At 39.9% G+C, this 18,296-nt stretch overlaps 1 protein-coding gene across 5 annotated transcripts in view; it reads left to right on the forward strand.

The window, feature by feature from the left end:
- crebrf (creb3 regulatory factor) overlaps positions 1-9,951 on the forward strand; it is a 28,433-nt gene extending 18,482 nt beyond the window's left edge. For all 5 annotated transcript variants that reach the window (XM_021617442.2, XM_021617441.2, XM_021617443.2 and 2 more), the window contains exon 9: positions 54-9,951. In XM_021617442.2, coding sequence (XP_021473117.2) covers positions 54-172 — 119 coding nt within the window. In that variant the 3' untranslated portion in view covers positions 173-9,951. The remainder of the gene's footprint in view (positions 1-53) is intronic.
- Positions 9,952-18,296: the final 8,345 nt, after the last annotated feature.

Below are 18,296 nucleotides of genomic sequence, written 5' to 3' on the forward strand. Positions count from 1 at the left end.
AACAATGGCTGTTGTTTAAAAAAAAACATGTCCTTTTATTTTTTTTTCTACAGTGAAGTCACCAGTTGCCGGGCAGACGTCTGACTTTGTTAATCAGATCCTAGAGAACACTGGCAAGGGGGATCCCACTGGAGGACTGGTCGGGCTGCGTGTACCCACGTCTAGAGTGTAGATGGACCATGTAGAGGTCTGGTGATGGCATACTCAAAGCCATCCGCGCCATTCTTGTCCCACACTGTAACGGCTCACCCTCTGCATGACCATTCCATCCAGGAATCGCATCACCATGCCCTGTGGGAAGACATACATACCACGCTCCAAATGTATGTGTGTCTTCACACTGTGAGCATGCGCTGAAATGAAACTTAGTATCTATCTCTGCACTAGTAGTCTGTTACTCGCCATTTGTACACATGGCTAGTGCACGTGGCTAGTGTCTTTAGGGCCGCAGTGTTTGCGAATTCAAAGCCAATATATGAAAAATACCTCCCGAAATGTTTATATTGGAAGAAAAAAAGATGATTATCAGTTCTAGCTGTAGCCATTTCCTGTAGCGTTCAAACGACCCGTTTCATGCCTGCGTACCTGGGTGGGAAAGGCAACACAGGATGCCGTTATAATTAGAGCGAGACGACGGGATGGCACGAGATATTTGCTATTGAAACGTAAATAGTAACTTGTCAATCCCATGTCCTTGTCACCTTTACTGAACTGTGCTTCTCGGATGAAAAAAACAAACAACTTAAAACAGCCTCTGGGTATTCCATAGTGTCTACTGTTGTGGAGGTATAGGGAACGCTTCATACCCGTTGTCTGCTTTCCCATTCTAGCACCGTGGCATTCACATAGGGGGAGATGATGTTACCCAATACTCTCAACCTGCCAACCACATTATAAGGCAACAAAAACACACAAGCACCTGAATTACTACTAACATTAAGAAAGTCTACTTTGACATAATGCGCTAAAAATTAGTAGAAGTTAGGGGGGGGGGGGTACACAGGAATGCAGTGAAATGTTGTTTTGCGATTTGGCCTGATTTTTTTTTCAATTCCATTATCCTGTGTTTTTGCAGTTGAGAAGATATTTCAAATAGACTTGAGCAGAAGGCCACTATATTCCCATCCGTTGCATGGGAAAAATTCTTAGTCATCTGACTATAAGCTAGATGACGTGATTATAACAACCATTTCCTCGATCTATATACCCTTTGGTTGAAGCGTCTTCAAATGAAAGCACCATTGGCTTCTTGCAAAGTAGGGATGAGAGGGCTAATAGTTTGAAGTTCCTTAGTTTGGTGTGTTCATATTTGTATTTAATAACAGTACTGTTCATTGTGCCTTGTATTTAAAGTGAGATGATTACACAAGTGGTTGAAGGATAGTGGACCATTTTACACTGAGGGAGAGCAGAACATGGTGCAGGAAAGGTAAAGAGGTTTGTTATGTATTTCTGCTCTTTCAAGCTATTCTGAATGTACATATGAACATGGACCATGTAGATATATGCCACAGAGTCTGTGCATTGTATTATAAGATGGCTCTGACAAAAAATGTACTTTGGTTATCGGTACTTGGACTTTGGGGCAGAGAATGGGAGGGTTAAAAAAAGGATATTCGTATAGAATTTAAAAAAAATATTTGCACACTATATTTTGATTGCTTTTTGTACCAAAGACACATGCAACGAAAACGGCGACTAGCCAGATAAAGTAAGGTTTTGCACAGCTTACCTGACACCGTATTGAATGTAGGAAATGTGGTAGGGTCAGGGATTTTCATTGAACTGTGAAATTGGCTTGGGTCCAATTACGTACTGAAAGAAGCATTCATTAACTTTTTCTAAACGGCTCCTGTCAGTTGGCTTCTCAAGTAGATTAGTTGCTTTAAAAACATTTGATAGATTCCAGAAGTTACATGTTATACTTCCACTTCTATTGTGCTTTGGCACGAAGTAGAAAAGAGAAGGAGAACATACAATTTTTAATTTTGACTGTTTGTCAAAACGTCACAAATAACCAAAAGGTATATCACTTCTATAATTTATGTAGGTGAGACGAATACACATATGTCATATTAAGTGTTGCGTATTTATAGTAATGTCCATTCATGCGTACACATATGTCTATCTATTGTGAATTGCCACTTTTTCAAATTGATACGTTAGTAAGCATGACACATTTCTAAGGCCTATCCTCACATTCAGAGAAACTTTGGAGAAAAAAAAATTGAATGAAAAAACAAAAACATTTTTGTACTATTTGCCTTTTTCTGTTGGTGCGCATGTATGTCATTTGAGAGATGTTCAGAGAAATACATTTCTGGATGGAGACTCTGCATGAGATAGGGTGGGGTTTCTGGATGGAGACTCTGCATGAGATAGGATGGGGTTTCTGGATGGAGACTCTGCATGAGATAGGGTGGGGTTTCTGGATGGAGACTGCATGAGATAGGGTGGGGTTTCTGGATGGAGACTCTGCATGAGATAGGGTGGGGTTTCTGGATGGAGACTCTGCATGAGATAGGGTGGGGTGTCTGGATGGAGACTCTGCATGAGATAGGGTGTGGTTTCTGGATGGAGACTCTGCATGAGATAGGTTAGGGTTTCTGGATGGAGACTCTGGGAGGGGTTCCTCCTGTTTTTTGTGATCTTTGTGAAGAGGCTCTAGTTTTTTAGGGGTTGTTCTGAAAGTAAGCGATTGAATATCATGGATATCATTCTGGTTTCTTTGTGCCCTCCGCCTCAGTTCTTGACACAAAGCTCCTCTGTTGCGCTGAGTCACGGGGAAGATTGATAGAAAACGAATGGATGATAAGTCTCAATTGTATACTTGCAATTGTAGTCTTAACCTGTATTACAATCTCAGCCCAGACGAAATGAGGTGAGCAGCTTTTAGATAGGTCTAGCGTCTGTCTTTGCTGCTGTAACTTGTCAATGTTGTCAATTTGAAAGACTAGGTTTGCTAATTTCAAGAAAACAAGGAGACTTGAGGCTGAATTCAATCAAACCGGCACAGCTGAAAAACCCTCTCTGTGGGAACGTAACACTGTCCTTATTCTGAGAAAGGGCATGTTTTAATTGAAAATGTAGTGAACATTTTCTTATTTCAGTACTGAAGCTATCTGAACATGCCTTTTGTTTGCTGTAGAGAAACAATGTTATTGTTCTGCAAAGCAGGTTTCCGCACTGCATGCCATACTCCAACTATTTTTTATTGAATTAAAAAAAGGAAAAAATACACTCTCTGAAACTAGAATGATACATTTGATAAGATATCTTATTCTACTTACTTTGTTAGTGTGGTAAATATTCTCTATATACCGTCCATGGTTTGTTTTTGTAGTGTTTCATTTTGTAAATGGATTTATCTTCTAAAATATTATATTTGTATAGTATATTCTATATTACATGTATGAAAAAGAAAGCACTTTTGTTCAACAAAAAAACAACAACAAAAAACAAGTATGAAGAAAAGCATTTTTCCTTCCATTTGCTGCTAAACCGACCTTGTTTGAATGCTGCAGTGAGTACTTGACTTCTGTAACCTGACCAGGACAGTGTGTTGGGGAGGTCTTAAGAGGGCAATCAACCTTTGATTACAATGCCCCTATGTTCTGAATGACTCTTAACGTCATGAATTCATTTGCCTTCAGTAGAGATTTCCTATGGAAAAACAAATTCTGCTTTGGGTTTTTCTTCAGGTTGATGTACAGTGTAGACACACTTCTTCTGGGCATTTGCCAGAGAGTTATATTGTTATCATTTTAAAAGTAATTTGTACTTGTAACTTGTACTTAATGGGGAGGGGGAGACTGAGGTACTCACAACAGCCCACATCCTTTTGTGAGTACCTCAGAAGGAAAACTATATCACTGTACTGTATGGCAAGTAATTTGCAGTGGAGATTTAATCCGGGATACTTTTTGCCTTCTCAAACACCCATCCATTCACTTAATTAAGATGGCCAATAGTGGGTTCAATTGCAAAGTGGTTTGCTGTGGCAACCGATCTTGGCCAATATTGTACTGTCTACAATCAAGACCTTCAACCTGGTGATATGCTCAAATCAACGATGGCCTCTCCATTGGGATCACTGATGGCAAGTGAGGTTGAGCTAGGGGAATTAATGTTGTGTAAGAAGCTAGTGGAACATAGTGTTGTGAGGCTGATTCCAGCATCGGGTGTGTGTGTCCACGCAGGTTTTCACATTTAACATGATGGGCGCAAGCTGTGCAACTTTACATTCTAACCAGGAGACTCTGTGGCATTTTAACAGTCAAGGAAGTGGTTGACATTCAAAGCCAGTAACTATTCCTTCTGCTCTATTGACATCAAACATATAAACAGATAATAGATTGTGTAATTATGTGCTAGTCTCGTCTGATAATTGAATCCATTATGGTCTCTTCTGCAGCGAATCAGGGTAACTACCATTCTTCTAATAGAAATAAATGTAATAGAATAGTAAATCAAAGGAAAATATATTTATGTATTCCAATTAACGTTGCGATTTTTATTTCTGCAGTTCAATAACTATGTGTGCGTTTTAATGGAGATTCAATGTAAAACAAATGGTGCGATGCTCTCTACAGGATAAGAATAGACAAAGGCCAATGGATTTGTGAGTATAAATATTTTACCTAGATTAGTTTTTCTTTATACTCTAAGAAATTTAAACGTACAAACTTTTTTTTTTTTTTTTTTTTGTATTTTCAAAAGGGAAATAAATTTATATTTCTAGTTTTGATCCAACTTCTGTTTTACTGTGCTGCTGCTCATGTATGGGTTGGTTATTAATGGATTATATTGTATTAAAAAGATGATAGTTCATTATACATTACATATGCCTATGCTTAACAGACCTTTTTATACTTTTTAACAAATGATTAACGCTTTGATCACATTTGAGTTAACCTTATAGTCTTAGACCTTGTGGATAGATGTCTAATGGTAGCATTAACAAACCGCTGGATCACAATGAGAAAGAGACCGATCTCAATTTATTCCAATTCTCCCAAATGGCTACAGTAGACTAGAGAGGAGGCGGCAAGCGTGTTTGTCCTCTTTTCTTTCAATTCCTGATATGATTTTGGCTTGCTTTGTATGTAGTTGTTTGTAGTGTATGTGATGACAATGTTCTTAAATTGTGCACTATGCATGTCTTACTTGTTTTTTTTTGAGTAAGACAGCGTGTTGCTTTAGTTTTCAGCTGTCTCGTGTCTGAGCAGAGCATTTTCATTGTATAAAGTCAGACTCTTATCCTGTCTCCATAACCCTATGGAGGTGTTCCTAGTGGTGATAGACAGGTGGGGAATGAGTGGCGCTATTTCCTCTGACAATGGAGGAGCCACACGTGTGTGTAACGGAGAAAGACCTGTCTAATAATTGCTAGATGAGTATGTTCCTTTCCATCTTAGCTAACCAGTTGAATGCTTTGTTTTTTTGCTTTAAACTGTCATTCAAAGGACCTGCATTCTGCCATTTATGTATATATATATATATATACCTTTTCCCATACACCCATAGTATCTATAGAAATTGAGAACTTAAAGTATGAACACCTGTATAGTTGATATTTCATGGGCTGTATATTGCCTATATAATTTCTTCAATGCTTAAAGGGGCGGGCACTCAGCAGTTGCTACCTTTTATAAATTAATGATACGTATCCATTGTTTCTTAAAGAATATAGCTTGTAAAAATGCCTCATGAGGTAAGTTCAACTGTCGTAACCCATCGGAAACCAAAATATAAGCTTTTTTTTTTTTTTACTCCAATGTTTGTAAACAAAGTAAATGTAAACGAACACTGTATAGCCTAAAAACAGTTTTAACCATCGTTTTTATATAACGCATGGTCAGTCCTTGCATCCATAGCTCTTTGAATTTGAGAGTGCCTACTGGTGCTTAGCGATTAAACTACGTTTTTGTATTTTTTTGTTATTAAACAACTTGACCGTCAGTTCAATTACTTGAATTCCATTTAGTTTGTTTTATTTGGGGGGTGGCCCAACTCGTTGTTTTTCTTGAGATAAATCATTCACGAGAGAAATCATGTCAGGAACTATGTGGGACACTTGGCTGAAGGGAGTTGTAGTTTTCATTAAGCAAACTTTCAACCTAGTTCAGCACAAGAACGTGGTAATTAACTACAATGACCATAATCCATTACGCCTGTTTTTTCCGTCTTGGACCGAGAGAGATATACAATTTACACCTGTTAAGTTAGATACACACAGGCCACATGAGAGAGGAATGTACACAACACGACTACGAGAGAGATGGAGACAGTTTGTGAAAGTATGCCTTATCTAATTTGAAAAACAAGTACAATTATTTCATCAGACAGCTCGGCAGCACGCTAGGCAGGCTAGCCTAGCTAAAAAAGGATGACTAGACAGTACAGTATGGGAAGCACAGGGAATGTTGTCTGGCTGCTACTGCCTGAGCAGAGAATAGGACTTTAAACAATGAAAAATAATGAAGTCCTCAAATAAAAACTAAGTCATATGCACATCTGAAATGTTTGATTTCAAAGTCATTTTCTTTTGATGTCATACCTAATGTGGACTTGATGGAGACAATGGAATATTTTCATTTTTTTTTAGCAATTGAATGTTCACAATTTTTGGCTTTGGAATTTCCATTAATAAGCTCTAAAATATTGTCATTATTTCATAATGCATTTAATGTAAAAAATGAAATAAAAAAAATGTTATTTGTTAATAATCAAACTGAACTGACCTCAAAAAAATCACTAATCGCGTAGCGCTAGTGTTACCATTATTACATCCCCATCCCCCAGTTTTTTTCCAGAAACAGTGGTGAGGAGGACGATTTGCTATTGTTTCAACTGCTGATTGCCAGTTTTAAGCATTGCAGAAGCATTTCAAACGCATCCTTTTCGTATTATAACTTGCTCAACACCCTATATTGCTTGTGGAACTGCTCATACTCAAAGGTTATATGCTCAGTGCACTATAACCGTTTATGTATTATATTGTTGGATAATTAAATGCAGAGAATATGCGTAGGGAATGACCATTGTGCATGAAAATCTCACTCATCTGATTAGGTTTGTTACTGGGTCAAAATGTACTGAGATATACAGGGTGCATCTTCACCCTGAGTTCAAGGATTTTGTAGGTGTCAAGGACTATGTCCACGTGGCATTTGAACTTAACAAGCATAGAGAGATTTGGTTTTGGATGTTGAACATATTCAGATCAAACTATTTTCCATTGCTTACCCACTGTTTTTATGAAAACAAAATCGTACAAACAAAAGCATACCCACAACTCACTTGGTTTTACAAAATGTCAAACATTAATTTTAATACAATGCCTGCTAAACCAGGTGCCTTAAAAAAAATAAAAATTGAATCCAAACGTGATCTACTCCCTTCAAAGTCTTGATGTTTTGTACAGATACAAGATTTACTCTCTTTCTGCCCACTATGCCAAGAATTCTGACATTTTACTCTGTCTGGTGTTTTAACAGGGATCTCATGTACAAATGAAAATTGATGCTGCTTTGCCTCAGACAGTTTTCTCATCAGTGGAATGTAGTCTTCCTTCAAACGATTTCAATTCAATATAAGGATATGTTCATACTCCAGATGTCCAGTGTAACATTGGGTGACAGAGACTATCCAAAGTGTGCTGCAATCATGATTCAGAGGAATTTGAACTTGTTTGTATGGTTGTCCTTATTTCTGTAAACTTTTTTTTATTTATTTTGTATTTGTGCTCAAAATCAGTCAATTGTTGCACACGTTTGAATTTTTAAAATCTTTTTTTGCCTTTTCTACTTAGACCTTAGACCTACTTGCCATACCATTTATTTTATATTTCATTTGAAATATTTCCTCTAGTTTACCTATAGAAATTATTTTAGATATTCATGATACCGCAGCGAGCTATATGTTCTTGCTGAATTACATTTATCAGACCCAGAGCATTCACCAATGGTGATTGATTTAGTTGAGTTTTCTATAGAACCGGTAGATCTGCTTTGCAAAAACTGTCAACTTACCAACCTATTGTGTCCCCTCAAAAATTATCAAGATAATTGTGCCTCTTTGGTCCTCATTTTCTACTGTTCCACAAACGGCTGAGTTTCATTTTACCCGGAGCAGTGTCACATGTACAAGCAGATGGCCTTTAGCAGCCTTTCTTCAATGAACAAACAAGGTTTGAAACAGTAACTCTTAATGACACATGTTGAGGTTTGCATTGTTCAACATAGATCTGTTAACCATGGAGTTCCAGGAAACAAAGCTCGGATGTCTGTAGTAATTACGCAGGAGCAGGCGGCGTTTTAAACGTGGCACGGCCTGTATAGCGCTTAAAGCAATGGTGATGGTGACGTGGTGGCTGCTGCACAAATCCAGGTTCCTTGATTTCGCCAGTTTGCTCCAAAGTGCCACCACACAGTTAAGATTGAAGGGGGCACTAATTGGAGAGTGTGTTTTAAAACAAAACAATGCAAACAGCTGATCATTCGCCAGCCATGGAGCTGAATCTCAAAGACGTACTTGAACTTCCTCAAGAGCTGCCACTCGGGCCCTGTTGCTGTGTTGGAACGCTGCCTGAGGGGTGTTGCAACTCTTGACCAGTTCCCAGTGAACTTTGGACAGTGACTGACTTCTCTTTTAAGACCTGCTGTAGCCACTGCAGTGTCGGTGTCAGTAAGGCCTTGTCCTCAGTAATGGTGGTTGACGACCGTGTTTTTAAAAATGTAATTGAAGTGGATTGGCTGGTAGCTTTGATAGGATTATTATTATTATTATTATTATTATTATTTTGCTTCAGGAAAAGGCATAGAGATCGGTAAGGGTCACTAGGGCTGCTGGGCAGAGATCTCTCATCCCTTCACTGAAGTGTTGGAATATGTGTTCCTGCATAGTACACATGCAGACCAATTCAGTGATTACCAATGACATTGAGAAAACAGATATAACCCTCTTTCAAAGCACCATAAACACATCATATTCACACTGCAATGATTTACATTTTCCTTCCAAACTTGCCAAATTATTTTTTTGGGAAATCCATACAACTCCCAATGAGGACAATTTTTTTTTTTAAAAGATATCTCACCCATTCTTAAAACTACACAATTCATGCCCTTGATGTAATGCTTCTGATGTTGTATGGTATTTCAATAGATAATGTAGCATGGGAACTTTAAGTAGTTAGTACTGTGTGTGTACTCCCCAAGTGAAAAATATTTGTCACAGTAGGAAGGCTGTATTTCATTGCTAAGTGCTCTGTAATAAATCTCTTGGGTGATACTCAAACAAATCTGTATCCTGCTGAAACTAACAGTGACTTGATCCTATTAGAAATGTCTATATTTGTAGTTCACATGTATGCCTGTTCAAATTCAATAATATCTTGACAGTTCTATTTATGTTGTTTAAATGTTGTGCTGGGTTTATACTTTTGTCCTTCGATCTCTTTCTCTTTTTATTTTTGTTTCCATTTTTTTTGGAGGCACAATTAGTTGGAGAACAGATAATGATCCTTGTAAATGTACAGATGTGATGTAGGTTGGATTCAGTTATGATTGATTGGAAAAATGTGTCTGCTTGTGTAATTGTGCCTCTCCTTCATTTTAGTTTAGTTTCGTTTTTTTTTCATCATACTTTTTCTCACAGAATTGTATCAGCCAGGAGTTGGTACCACAGTTGTGGCTAGGTGGAGTACAGCTATGGACTGAAGTGACTTTACGTAGCAGGTTAGGATAATTTAATGTAGCAGGTTAAGGTTAGGAAAAGGGGAAAGGTTAGCAAAAATGCTACAGCTGACCCCGATGCGACTCGAACATGCAACTTTTGGTCCGTAGCTGTACTCCAATCTAGCCACAACCCAATTTTGCTTGTAACCATGATTCTATTGTCCAATTATATTGTTGATTTTAATATCAAAATAAAAACCTTTGAAAACCACTATTTGTCTTCTTTTACAACTGGTATGTTTTATTTGGGCTATCAGTTTACTTGTATGATTTAACACTGAAGCACATTCATGACCTATGTCTTCCATACTAGAAAGCATAGTTCAAATCCAGTCCAGACATATGACATAATATTGATGTTAGAGGCTGAATCATAGAAATTCAATCACATTCTAGTTCTATGAACCAACTGACCAACTGTACTGAAAAGCCAGTTCAAATAGCCTGGCAGCTTCACACAAACACTATCTCCTCTCAATATCTGTCCTTTTCTGATTTATTGTCTTGTGTGGATGCCAGTAGCTGGTCAGAGTCAGCATGACATGACAATGTTTACCTGAAGCAAACAAAAGTCAAGTGGTTTATTATGTCACTCGCAGAAAGCTCTTACAATGGCTGAGATGCATGAGGCCATCTACCGCTTGGGACTAGAAGTTTCTATCTGGTTCTATTTGAAGAAATGCAGATAGAAACTTATACTCACTAAACACAAATTATTCATGTGTAAATTATGTGAGTGTTGGAACATGCCACTGGCTATCTGTAAATATACTGATTATTTATATATATATATATATATATATATTATTTTTTTTGCTTAAAAAGGAATTTGAAATTATTTATACTTTTACTTTAACTTTTGATACTTAAGTATATTTAAAACAAAGTATTTTACTGGGTGACTTTCACTTTTACTTGAGAAATGTTCTATTAAGTTATCTTTACTTTTACTCAAGTATGACAATTGGGTACTTTTTCCACGACTTCATCCCTGTGGAATGTTTTCAACACCTTGTAGAGTCCATGCCCTGACAAATTTGAGGCTGTTCTGAGGGCAAAAGGGGGTGCAACTCAATATTAGGAAGGTGTTCCTAATGTTTTGTACACTTCGTGTATGTGTTAACAGGGCTGAAAAGTGACTGGTTGGTAGCAGGACTATATAAATACTTATTGCAACATACTAATGGTCATATAATTATTAGCAATGAATCCTTAGGTACTGGTACTCAGCGTTCAACACCATAGTACCCTCAAAGCTCATCACTAAGCTAAGGATCCTGGGACTAAACACTTCCCTCTGCAACTGGATCCTGGACTTCCTGACGGGCCGCCCCCAGGTGGTAAGGGTAGGTAGCAACATATCTGCCACGCTGATCCTCAACACTGGAGCCCCCCCCAGGGGTTTGGCATGGGTCCTCAGATCCTCAAAAGGTTCAACAGCTGCAACATCAAGAGCATCGGTTGCATCACTGCCTGGTATGGCAACTGCTCGGCCTCTGACCGAAAGGCACTACAGAGGGTAGTGCGTATGGCCCAGTACATCACTGGGGTTAAGCTGCCTGCCATCCAGGACCTCTACACCAGGCGGTGTCAGAGGAAGGCCCTAAAAATTGTCAAAGACCCCAGCCACCCCAGTCATAGACTGTGCTCTCTACTACCGCATGGCAAGCGGTACCGGAGTGCCAAGTCTTGGACAAAAAGACTTCAACAGTTTTTACCCCCAAGCCATAAGACTCCTGAACTGGTATTTAAATGGTTACCCAGACTATTTGCATTGTGTGCCCCCCCCCCCCTCCAACCCCCCTTTTACGCTGCTGCTACTCTGTTTATCATATATGCATAGTCACTTTAACCATATCTACATGTACATGCTACCTCAATCAGCCCGACTAACCGGTGCCTGTATATAGCCTCACTACTGTATATAGCCTCGCTACTGTATATAGCCTCGCTACTGTATATAGCCTCGCTACTGCTGTTTCTCACTGTCTTTTTACTGTTGTTTTTATTTCTTTACTTACCTATTGTTCACCTAATACCTTTTTTGCACTGTTGGTTAGAGCCTGTAAGTAAGAATTTCACTGTTGTATTAGGCGAACATGACAAAAACTTTGATTTGGAGTTGATTCTTATTATAACTCTACATTGTCAATGGATTTGGTCTTGTTTCCTATAATTACATAGGCCTATAGAACAATAGGATTTCTATTTTGCTATTCATGATTATTTTATTTAACTAGGCAAGTCAGTTTTTATTTACAATGACAGCCTACCAAAGGCAAAAGGCCTCCCTGCGGATAGGGGGGGGCTGGGATTAAAAATAAAAATATATAAATATAGGACAAAACACACACCACAACAAGAGAGACAACACAGCACTACATAAAGAGAGACCTAAGACAACATAGCAAGGCAGCAACACATGACAACACAGCATGGTAGCAACACAACATAACAACAACATGGTAGCAACATAACAACAACATGGTAGCAGCACAAAACATGGTACAAACATTATTGGGCACAGACAACAGCACAAAGGGCAAGAAGGTAGAGACAACAGTACATCACACAAAGTACATCACACAAAGCAGCCACAGCTGTCAGTCAGAGTGTCCATAATTGAGTCTTTGAATGAAGAGATTGAGATAAAACTGTCCAGTTTGAGTGTTTGTTGCAGTTCGTTCCAGTCGCTAGCTGCAGTGAACTGAAAAGTGCAGCGACCCAGGGATGTGTGTGCTGTGGGGACCTTTAACAGAGTGTGACTGGCAGAACGGGTGTTGTATGTGGAGGATGAGGGCTGTAGTAGATATCTCAGATAGGGGGGAGTGAGGCCTAGGAGAGTTTTATAAATAAGCATGAACCAGTGGGTCTTGCGACAGGTATACAGAGATGACCAGTTTACAGAGGAGTATGGAGTTCAGTGATGTGTCCTATAAGGAGCATTGGTGGCAAATCTGATGGCAGAATGGTACAGAACATCTAGCCACTTGAGAGCACTTTCACCTGACGATCTATAAATTACATATCCGTAATCTATCATGTGTAACGATATTCGTAGGTGGAAGAAGGTGAAGAGGACCAAGGTGCAGCGTGGTACGTGTTCATGGTAAATTGAATAAAGAAACTGAACACTAGAACAACAAAAACAAAAACAAAGCGGAACAAACAAAACAGTTCTGTCTGGTGCAGACACACAAAGACAGAAAACAACTACCCACAACCCATAGTGGGAAAACAGGCTGCCTAAGTATGGTTCTCAATCAGAGACAACGATAACCAGCTGCCTCTGATTGGGAACCATACCAGGCCTAAAAACATAGAAACACAACACCTAGACATACAACATAGAATACCCACCCACATCACACCCTGACCAAACTAAAAATAGAAACATACAAAGCAATCTACGGTCAGGGCGTGACATCATGGGTAGGATGGTCATCTGAATCAGGTGTAGCAGCTGGGGTGAAAGAGGAGTGATTACAATAGAGGAAACCAAGTCTAGATTTAACTTTAGCCTGCAGCTTTGATATGTGCTGAGAGAAGGACAGTGTACCATCTAGTCATACTCCCAAGTAGTGGCGGTTCTAGCTTGTATGACTCCCTGGGCTAACTGTCATTTTTATTCAGTCATTTGGAACAACACAAATAAATAATAAACATTTAAAACTATATAAATATTAAAAATATATACGAAAATAAGACTCATAAATATAAAAAAGAAGTCATAAACAAATAGTATATAAATATAAATGAAAAAGATAATTTAATTATTACACTATTACCCTATTGCTAACAAAAAATACACAAATAAAACTAAATTGCACAAATCCTAAATACACAACTATAATAACACACTTATAAAGAAGATGATTATTACACTACTGCACTTCAAACAGGAAACACACAAACTAAATTGCACAACTACAATCTAAACCCTGACCTTTCTTGCCTTCCTTGATGCAAAGTCATCATCATCATAAGAAATCTGCCCAGCAATTGCATGGTTAATACTGATGACAGCAAGGCCACTAAGGTGTTCCTGTGACATGGTGGCCCTCAGGTAGGATTTGATGAGCTTCAGCTTTGAAAAGCTCCTCTCTGCTTCAGCTACGGTCACTGGAAGAGTAAGACAAATTCTGAGAGCAGTTCATAAATTTGGATACATTTCTGAGAGCTCCCTTTCGTGTATAAATATCAGCAGCTCAAACAGGGTTATGGTCTTCTATGGCAAGTCAGGCAAGTTCTTCAGTTCCTGTGCAAGATCTCTGCCATCCAAGTCTGAGTGTTCTTTATAGTGCAGTACCCCCCCCCCCCACACACACACACACGTGCGTGCGCACAAACACACCTGAAGAATCCTGCTGGGTAGAAGTGGAAGCAAATGGGTCTTCATCCTCATCCTCAGGCTCAGACAACATTTGTGAAGACACCTGTGTGGCTGAGGAGGTGGATGGCTCCTCATTCTGAGGTCCCGAGATAATTTCTGAAGAGGCCTGTGTGGCTGAGGAGGTAGATGGCTCTTCATCCTGGCCAGTGCCAGAGGGTGCTCCAAAATATTTCAGAAGTACCCCTGAATTTGCATTGAAATACAGTATTTGAGTCTGACACCCTAAATACATTTGTTGCACAATTAAATATGTCATTATGCACAATTTATCAAACTTTCAGATAGGAACCAAATGAACCATACAACCTTATTGGCTAATTCTAGGCATTAGACACCCCAAAATACTCAATTTATCACAAAAGGTATAAAATATAAGCATGTTATAGACGTATTTTAAGTTAGCCCCCTTACTGAGCTCAGGACCTAGTCAATACCATCACAGAAAACCTTTGTCACCTCAGTGAAAGTTAACCAAATCAATAATGTGCTGGTTAGGTTTTAATCGTTTTGCTGCAGGCTACACACATTATCATGTGAAATGATATCCAATGTTATGTAAGCTAGTTGGACAGAAAACTGAATATTGTCGCCCTTCAGTGGGGAGAACAAGTATTTGATAACCTGCAAAATCAGTGTTTCCTACTTACAAAGCATGTAGAGGTCTGTAATTTTTATCATAGGTACACTTCAACTGTGAGAGACGGAATCTTAAAACAAAAATCCAGAAAATCACATTGTATGATTTTTAAGTAATTAATTTGCATTTTATTGCATGACATAAGTATTTGATACATCAGAAAAGCAGAACTTAATATTTGGTACAGAAACCTGTGTTTGCAATTACAGAGATCATACATTTCCTGTGGTTCTTGACCAGGTTTTCACATACTGCAGCAGGGATTTTGGCCCACTCCTCCATACAGACCTTCTCCAGATCCTTCAGGTTTCGGGGCTGTCGCTAGGCAATACGGACTTTCAACTCCCTCCAAAGATGTTCTATTGGGTTCAGGTCTGGAGACTGGCTAGGCCACTCCAGGACCTTGAGATGCTTCTTACGAAGCCACTCCTTAGTTTCCCTGGCTGTGTGTTTCGGGTCGTTGTCATGCTGGAAGACCCAGCTTCAATGCTTTTACTGAGGAAAGGAGGTTGTTGGCCAAGATATCGCGATACATGGCCCCATCCATCCTCCCCTCAATACGGTGCAGTCGTCCTGTCCCCTTTGCAGAAAAGTATCCCCAAAGAATTATGCGGGGTTGTACTCATCCTTCTTCTTCCTCCAAACATGGCGAGTGAAGTTTAGACCAAAAAGCTCTATTTTTGTTTCATCAGACCACATGACCTTCTCCCATTCCTCCTCTGGATCATCCAGATGGTCATTGGCAAACTTCAGACGGGCCTGGACATGTGCTGGCTTGAGCAGGGGGACCTTGCGTGCGCTGCAGGATTTTTATCCATGACGGCGTAGTGTGTTACTAATGGTTCTTTGAGACTGTGGTCCCAGCTCTCTTCAGGTCATTGACCAGGTCCTGCCGTGTAGTTCTGGGCTGATCCCTCACCTTACTCATGATCATTGATGCCCCACGAGGTGAAATCTTGCATGGAGCCCCAGACCGAGGGTGATTGACCGTCATCTTGACCTTCTTCCATTTTCTAATAATTGCGCCAACAGTTGTTTCCTTCTCACCAAGCTGCTTGCCTATTGTCCTGTAGCCCATCCCAGTCTTGTGCAGGTCTACAATTTTATCCCTAATGTCCTTACACCCTCTCTGGTCTTGGCCATTGTGGAGAGGTTGGAGTCTGTTTGATTGAGTGTGTGAACAGGTGTCTTTTATACAGGTAACGAGTTCAAACAGGTGCAGTTAATACAGGTAATGAGTGGAGAACAGGCGGGCTTCTTAAAGAAAAACTAACAGGTCTGTAAGAGCTGGAATTCTTACTGGTTGGTAGGTGATCAAATACTTATGTCATGCAATAAAATGCAAATTAATTACTTAATCATACAATGTGATTTTCTGGATTTTTGTTTTAGATTCCGTCTCTCACAGTTGTAGGAAGTAGGAAAACCTGCAACATTGGCAGTGTATCAAATACTTGTTCTCCCCACTGGATGTGTAATAGCATAGAAAGCAACATAGGCTAAGTGTTATACTAGTCTATTTCATTAAATGCATAATATTATAGTCATAAAGAGAGGACATAGCTGCATAGCTTTATCTTTCACGAGTTTCTGCTCCTCTTCTTTCCTCTTTTTCCTAAACTGGACACCTGATGGCTTAGACCTTTTCTTATCCATTTTGTGTTGATTTGGCACTCGAGCATCAATACATTACCCATCCCCCAACACTGTCAACCAAGAGTCAAGACTAAACCGATTCACCTTGGTGGTGTGCAGACTGGTTTTATACTATTCTTAAAGATCTCACACAAACCAGAAAAAAATGCAACAACATGTCTGTGAAACTATATATTCACAGTATTATGGATGAATTGTGGTTTATTTGGTAGCATTTCGTAGTGTGACTGATTGACTAATTGCATTAGTACTGTACAAAGTTAGAGGTGCACTATTTGATAGATTCCCCGCTCCCAAGACCTCGGGCTTCCAGTGGGGAGACCTGAGGTCAACCTATCCCCGCCCCCCTCCCCATCTCGTACTTCTGAGTGGGAGACCTTCCCAGGCAGTAGCCTGCGTAGCTCACAAACTAGAACCATGGCGCCCACTCCGACAAGGTTAATTGACCCACAGTCCCACACGGTGACATGATATCATTTACGTGACGTGCAAATGAGCGATAGAAAACTGATCGCGCAAACGTCACCATTCCAAATGTTTTTCTTAGGGCGCCCAGTGCCAACCCCGGCAAGATGCCGCCCTGGGCGGCTGCCCATGTAGCCCATACCTAAATCTGCCACTGCTCCCAAGTACTTGTATGAGGTGACCACCTCAAGCTCTAAACCCTCAGAGGTAGTAATCACACCTGTGGGGAGAGGGGCATTCTTCTTACCAAACCACATGACCTTTGTTTTGGAGGTGTTCAGAACAAGGTTAAAAGTAGAGAAAGCTTGTTGGCCACTAAGAAAGCTTTGCTGTGGAGCATTTAACACACAATCTGGGGAAGGGCTAGCTGAGTATAAGGCTGTATCATCTGCATATAAATGGATGAGACAGCTTCCTACTGCCTGAGCTACGTTGTTGATGTAAATTCAGAAGAGCGTGGGGCCTAGGATTGAGCCTTGGGGGTACTTCCTTGGTGACAGGCAGTGGCTGAGGCAGCAGATTTTCTGACTTTATACCCTGCACTCTTCGAGAGGTAGTTAGCAAACCAGGCCAAAGACCCCTCAGAGACACCAATACTCCTTAGCCGGCCCACAAGAACGGAATGGTTTACCCCCTATCAAAAGTTTTGGCCAAGTCAATAAAATTAGCACATTGCTTAGAATCAAGGGCAATGGTGACATCATTGAGGACCTTAAAGGTGGCAGGGACACATCCATAACCTGAGCAGAAACCCGATTGCATATCCGAGAGAATACTATAGACATCAAGAAAGCCAGTCAATTGATTATTGACAAGTTTTTCCAACACTTTTGATAAACAGGGCAAAATATAAATAGGCCTATAACAGTTAGGATCAGCTTGATCTCCCCCTTTAAATAAAGATGAACCGTGGCTGCCTTCCAAGCAATGGGAACCTCCCCAGAAAGGAGAGACAGGTTAAAAGGTCAGAGATAGGGCTTGGTGATGATAGGGGCAGCAACCTTAAAGAAGAAAGGATCTAAACCATCTGACCCAGATGTTTTTTTGGGGTCAAGTTTAAGGAGCTCCTTCAGCACCTCGGACTAGGTGACTGCCTGCAGGGAGAAACTTTGTAGTGGGGCAGGGGGAAAAGAGGGAGAAGTATTGAGGATAGTCGCATTAGAAGGGGGGGCATATAAGGAAATGTTGGACGGGCAAGGAGGCATGGTTGAGTCAAATAGGAATCCTGACTTAATGAAGTGGTGATTAAAGAGCTCAGCCATGTGATCCTTGTCAGTAACAACCACATTGTCAACATTAAGGGACATGAGAAGCTGAGGAGGAGGGTTTATTCTCCAGGTCTCTAACCGTTTTCCAGAACTTCTTGGGATTAGACCCACAGAGAGAGAACAGGTCCTTAAAGTAA

This window comes from Oncorhynchus mykiss, chromosome 10 (genome assembly GCF_013265735.2).
Source record: "Oncorhynchus mykiss isolate Arlee chromosome 10, USDA_OmykA_1.1, whole genome shotgun sequence".
Lineage (NCBI taxonomy): Eukaryota > Metazoa > Chordata > Actinopteri > Salmoniformes > Salmonidae > Oncorhynchus > Oncorhynchus mykiss.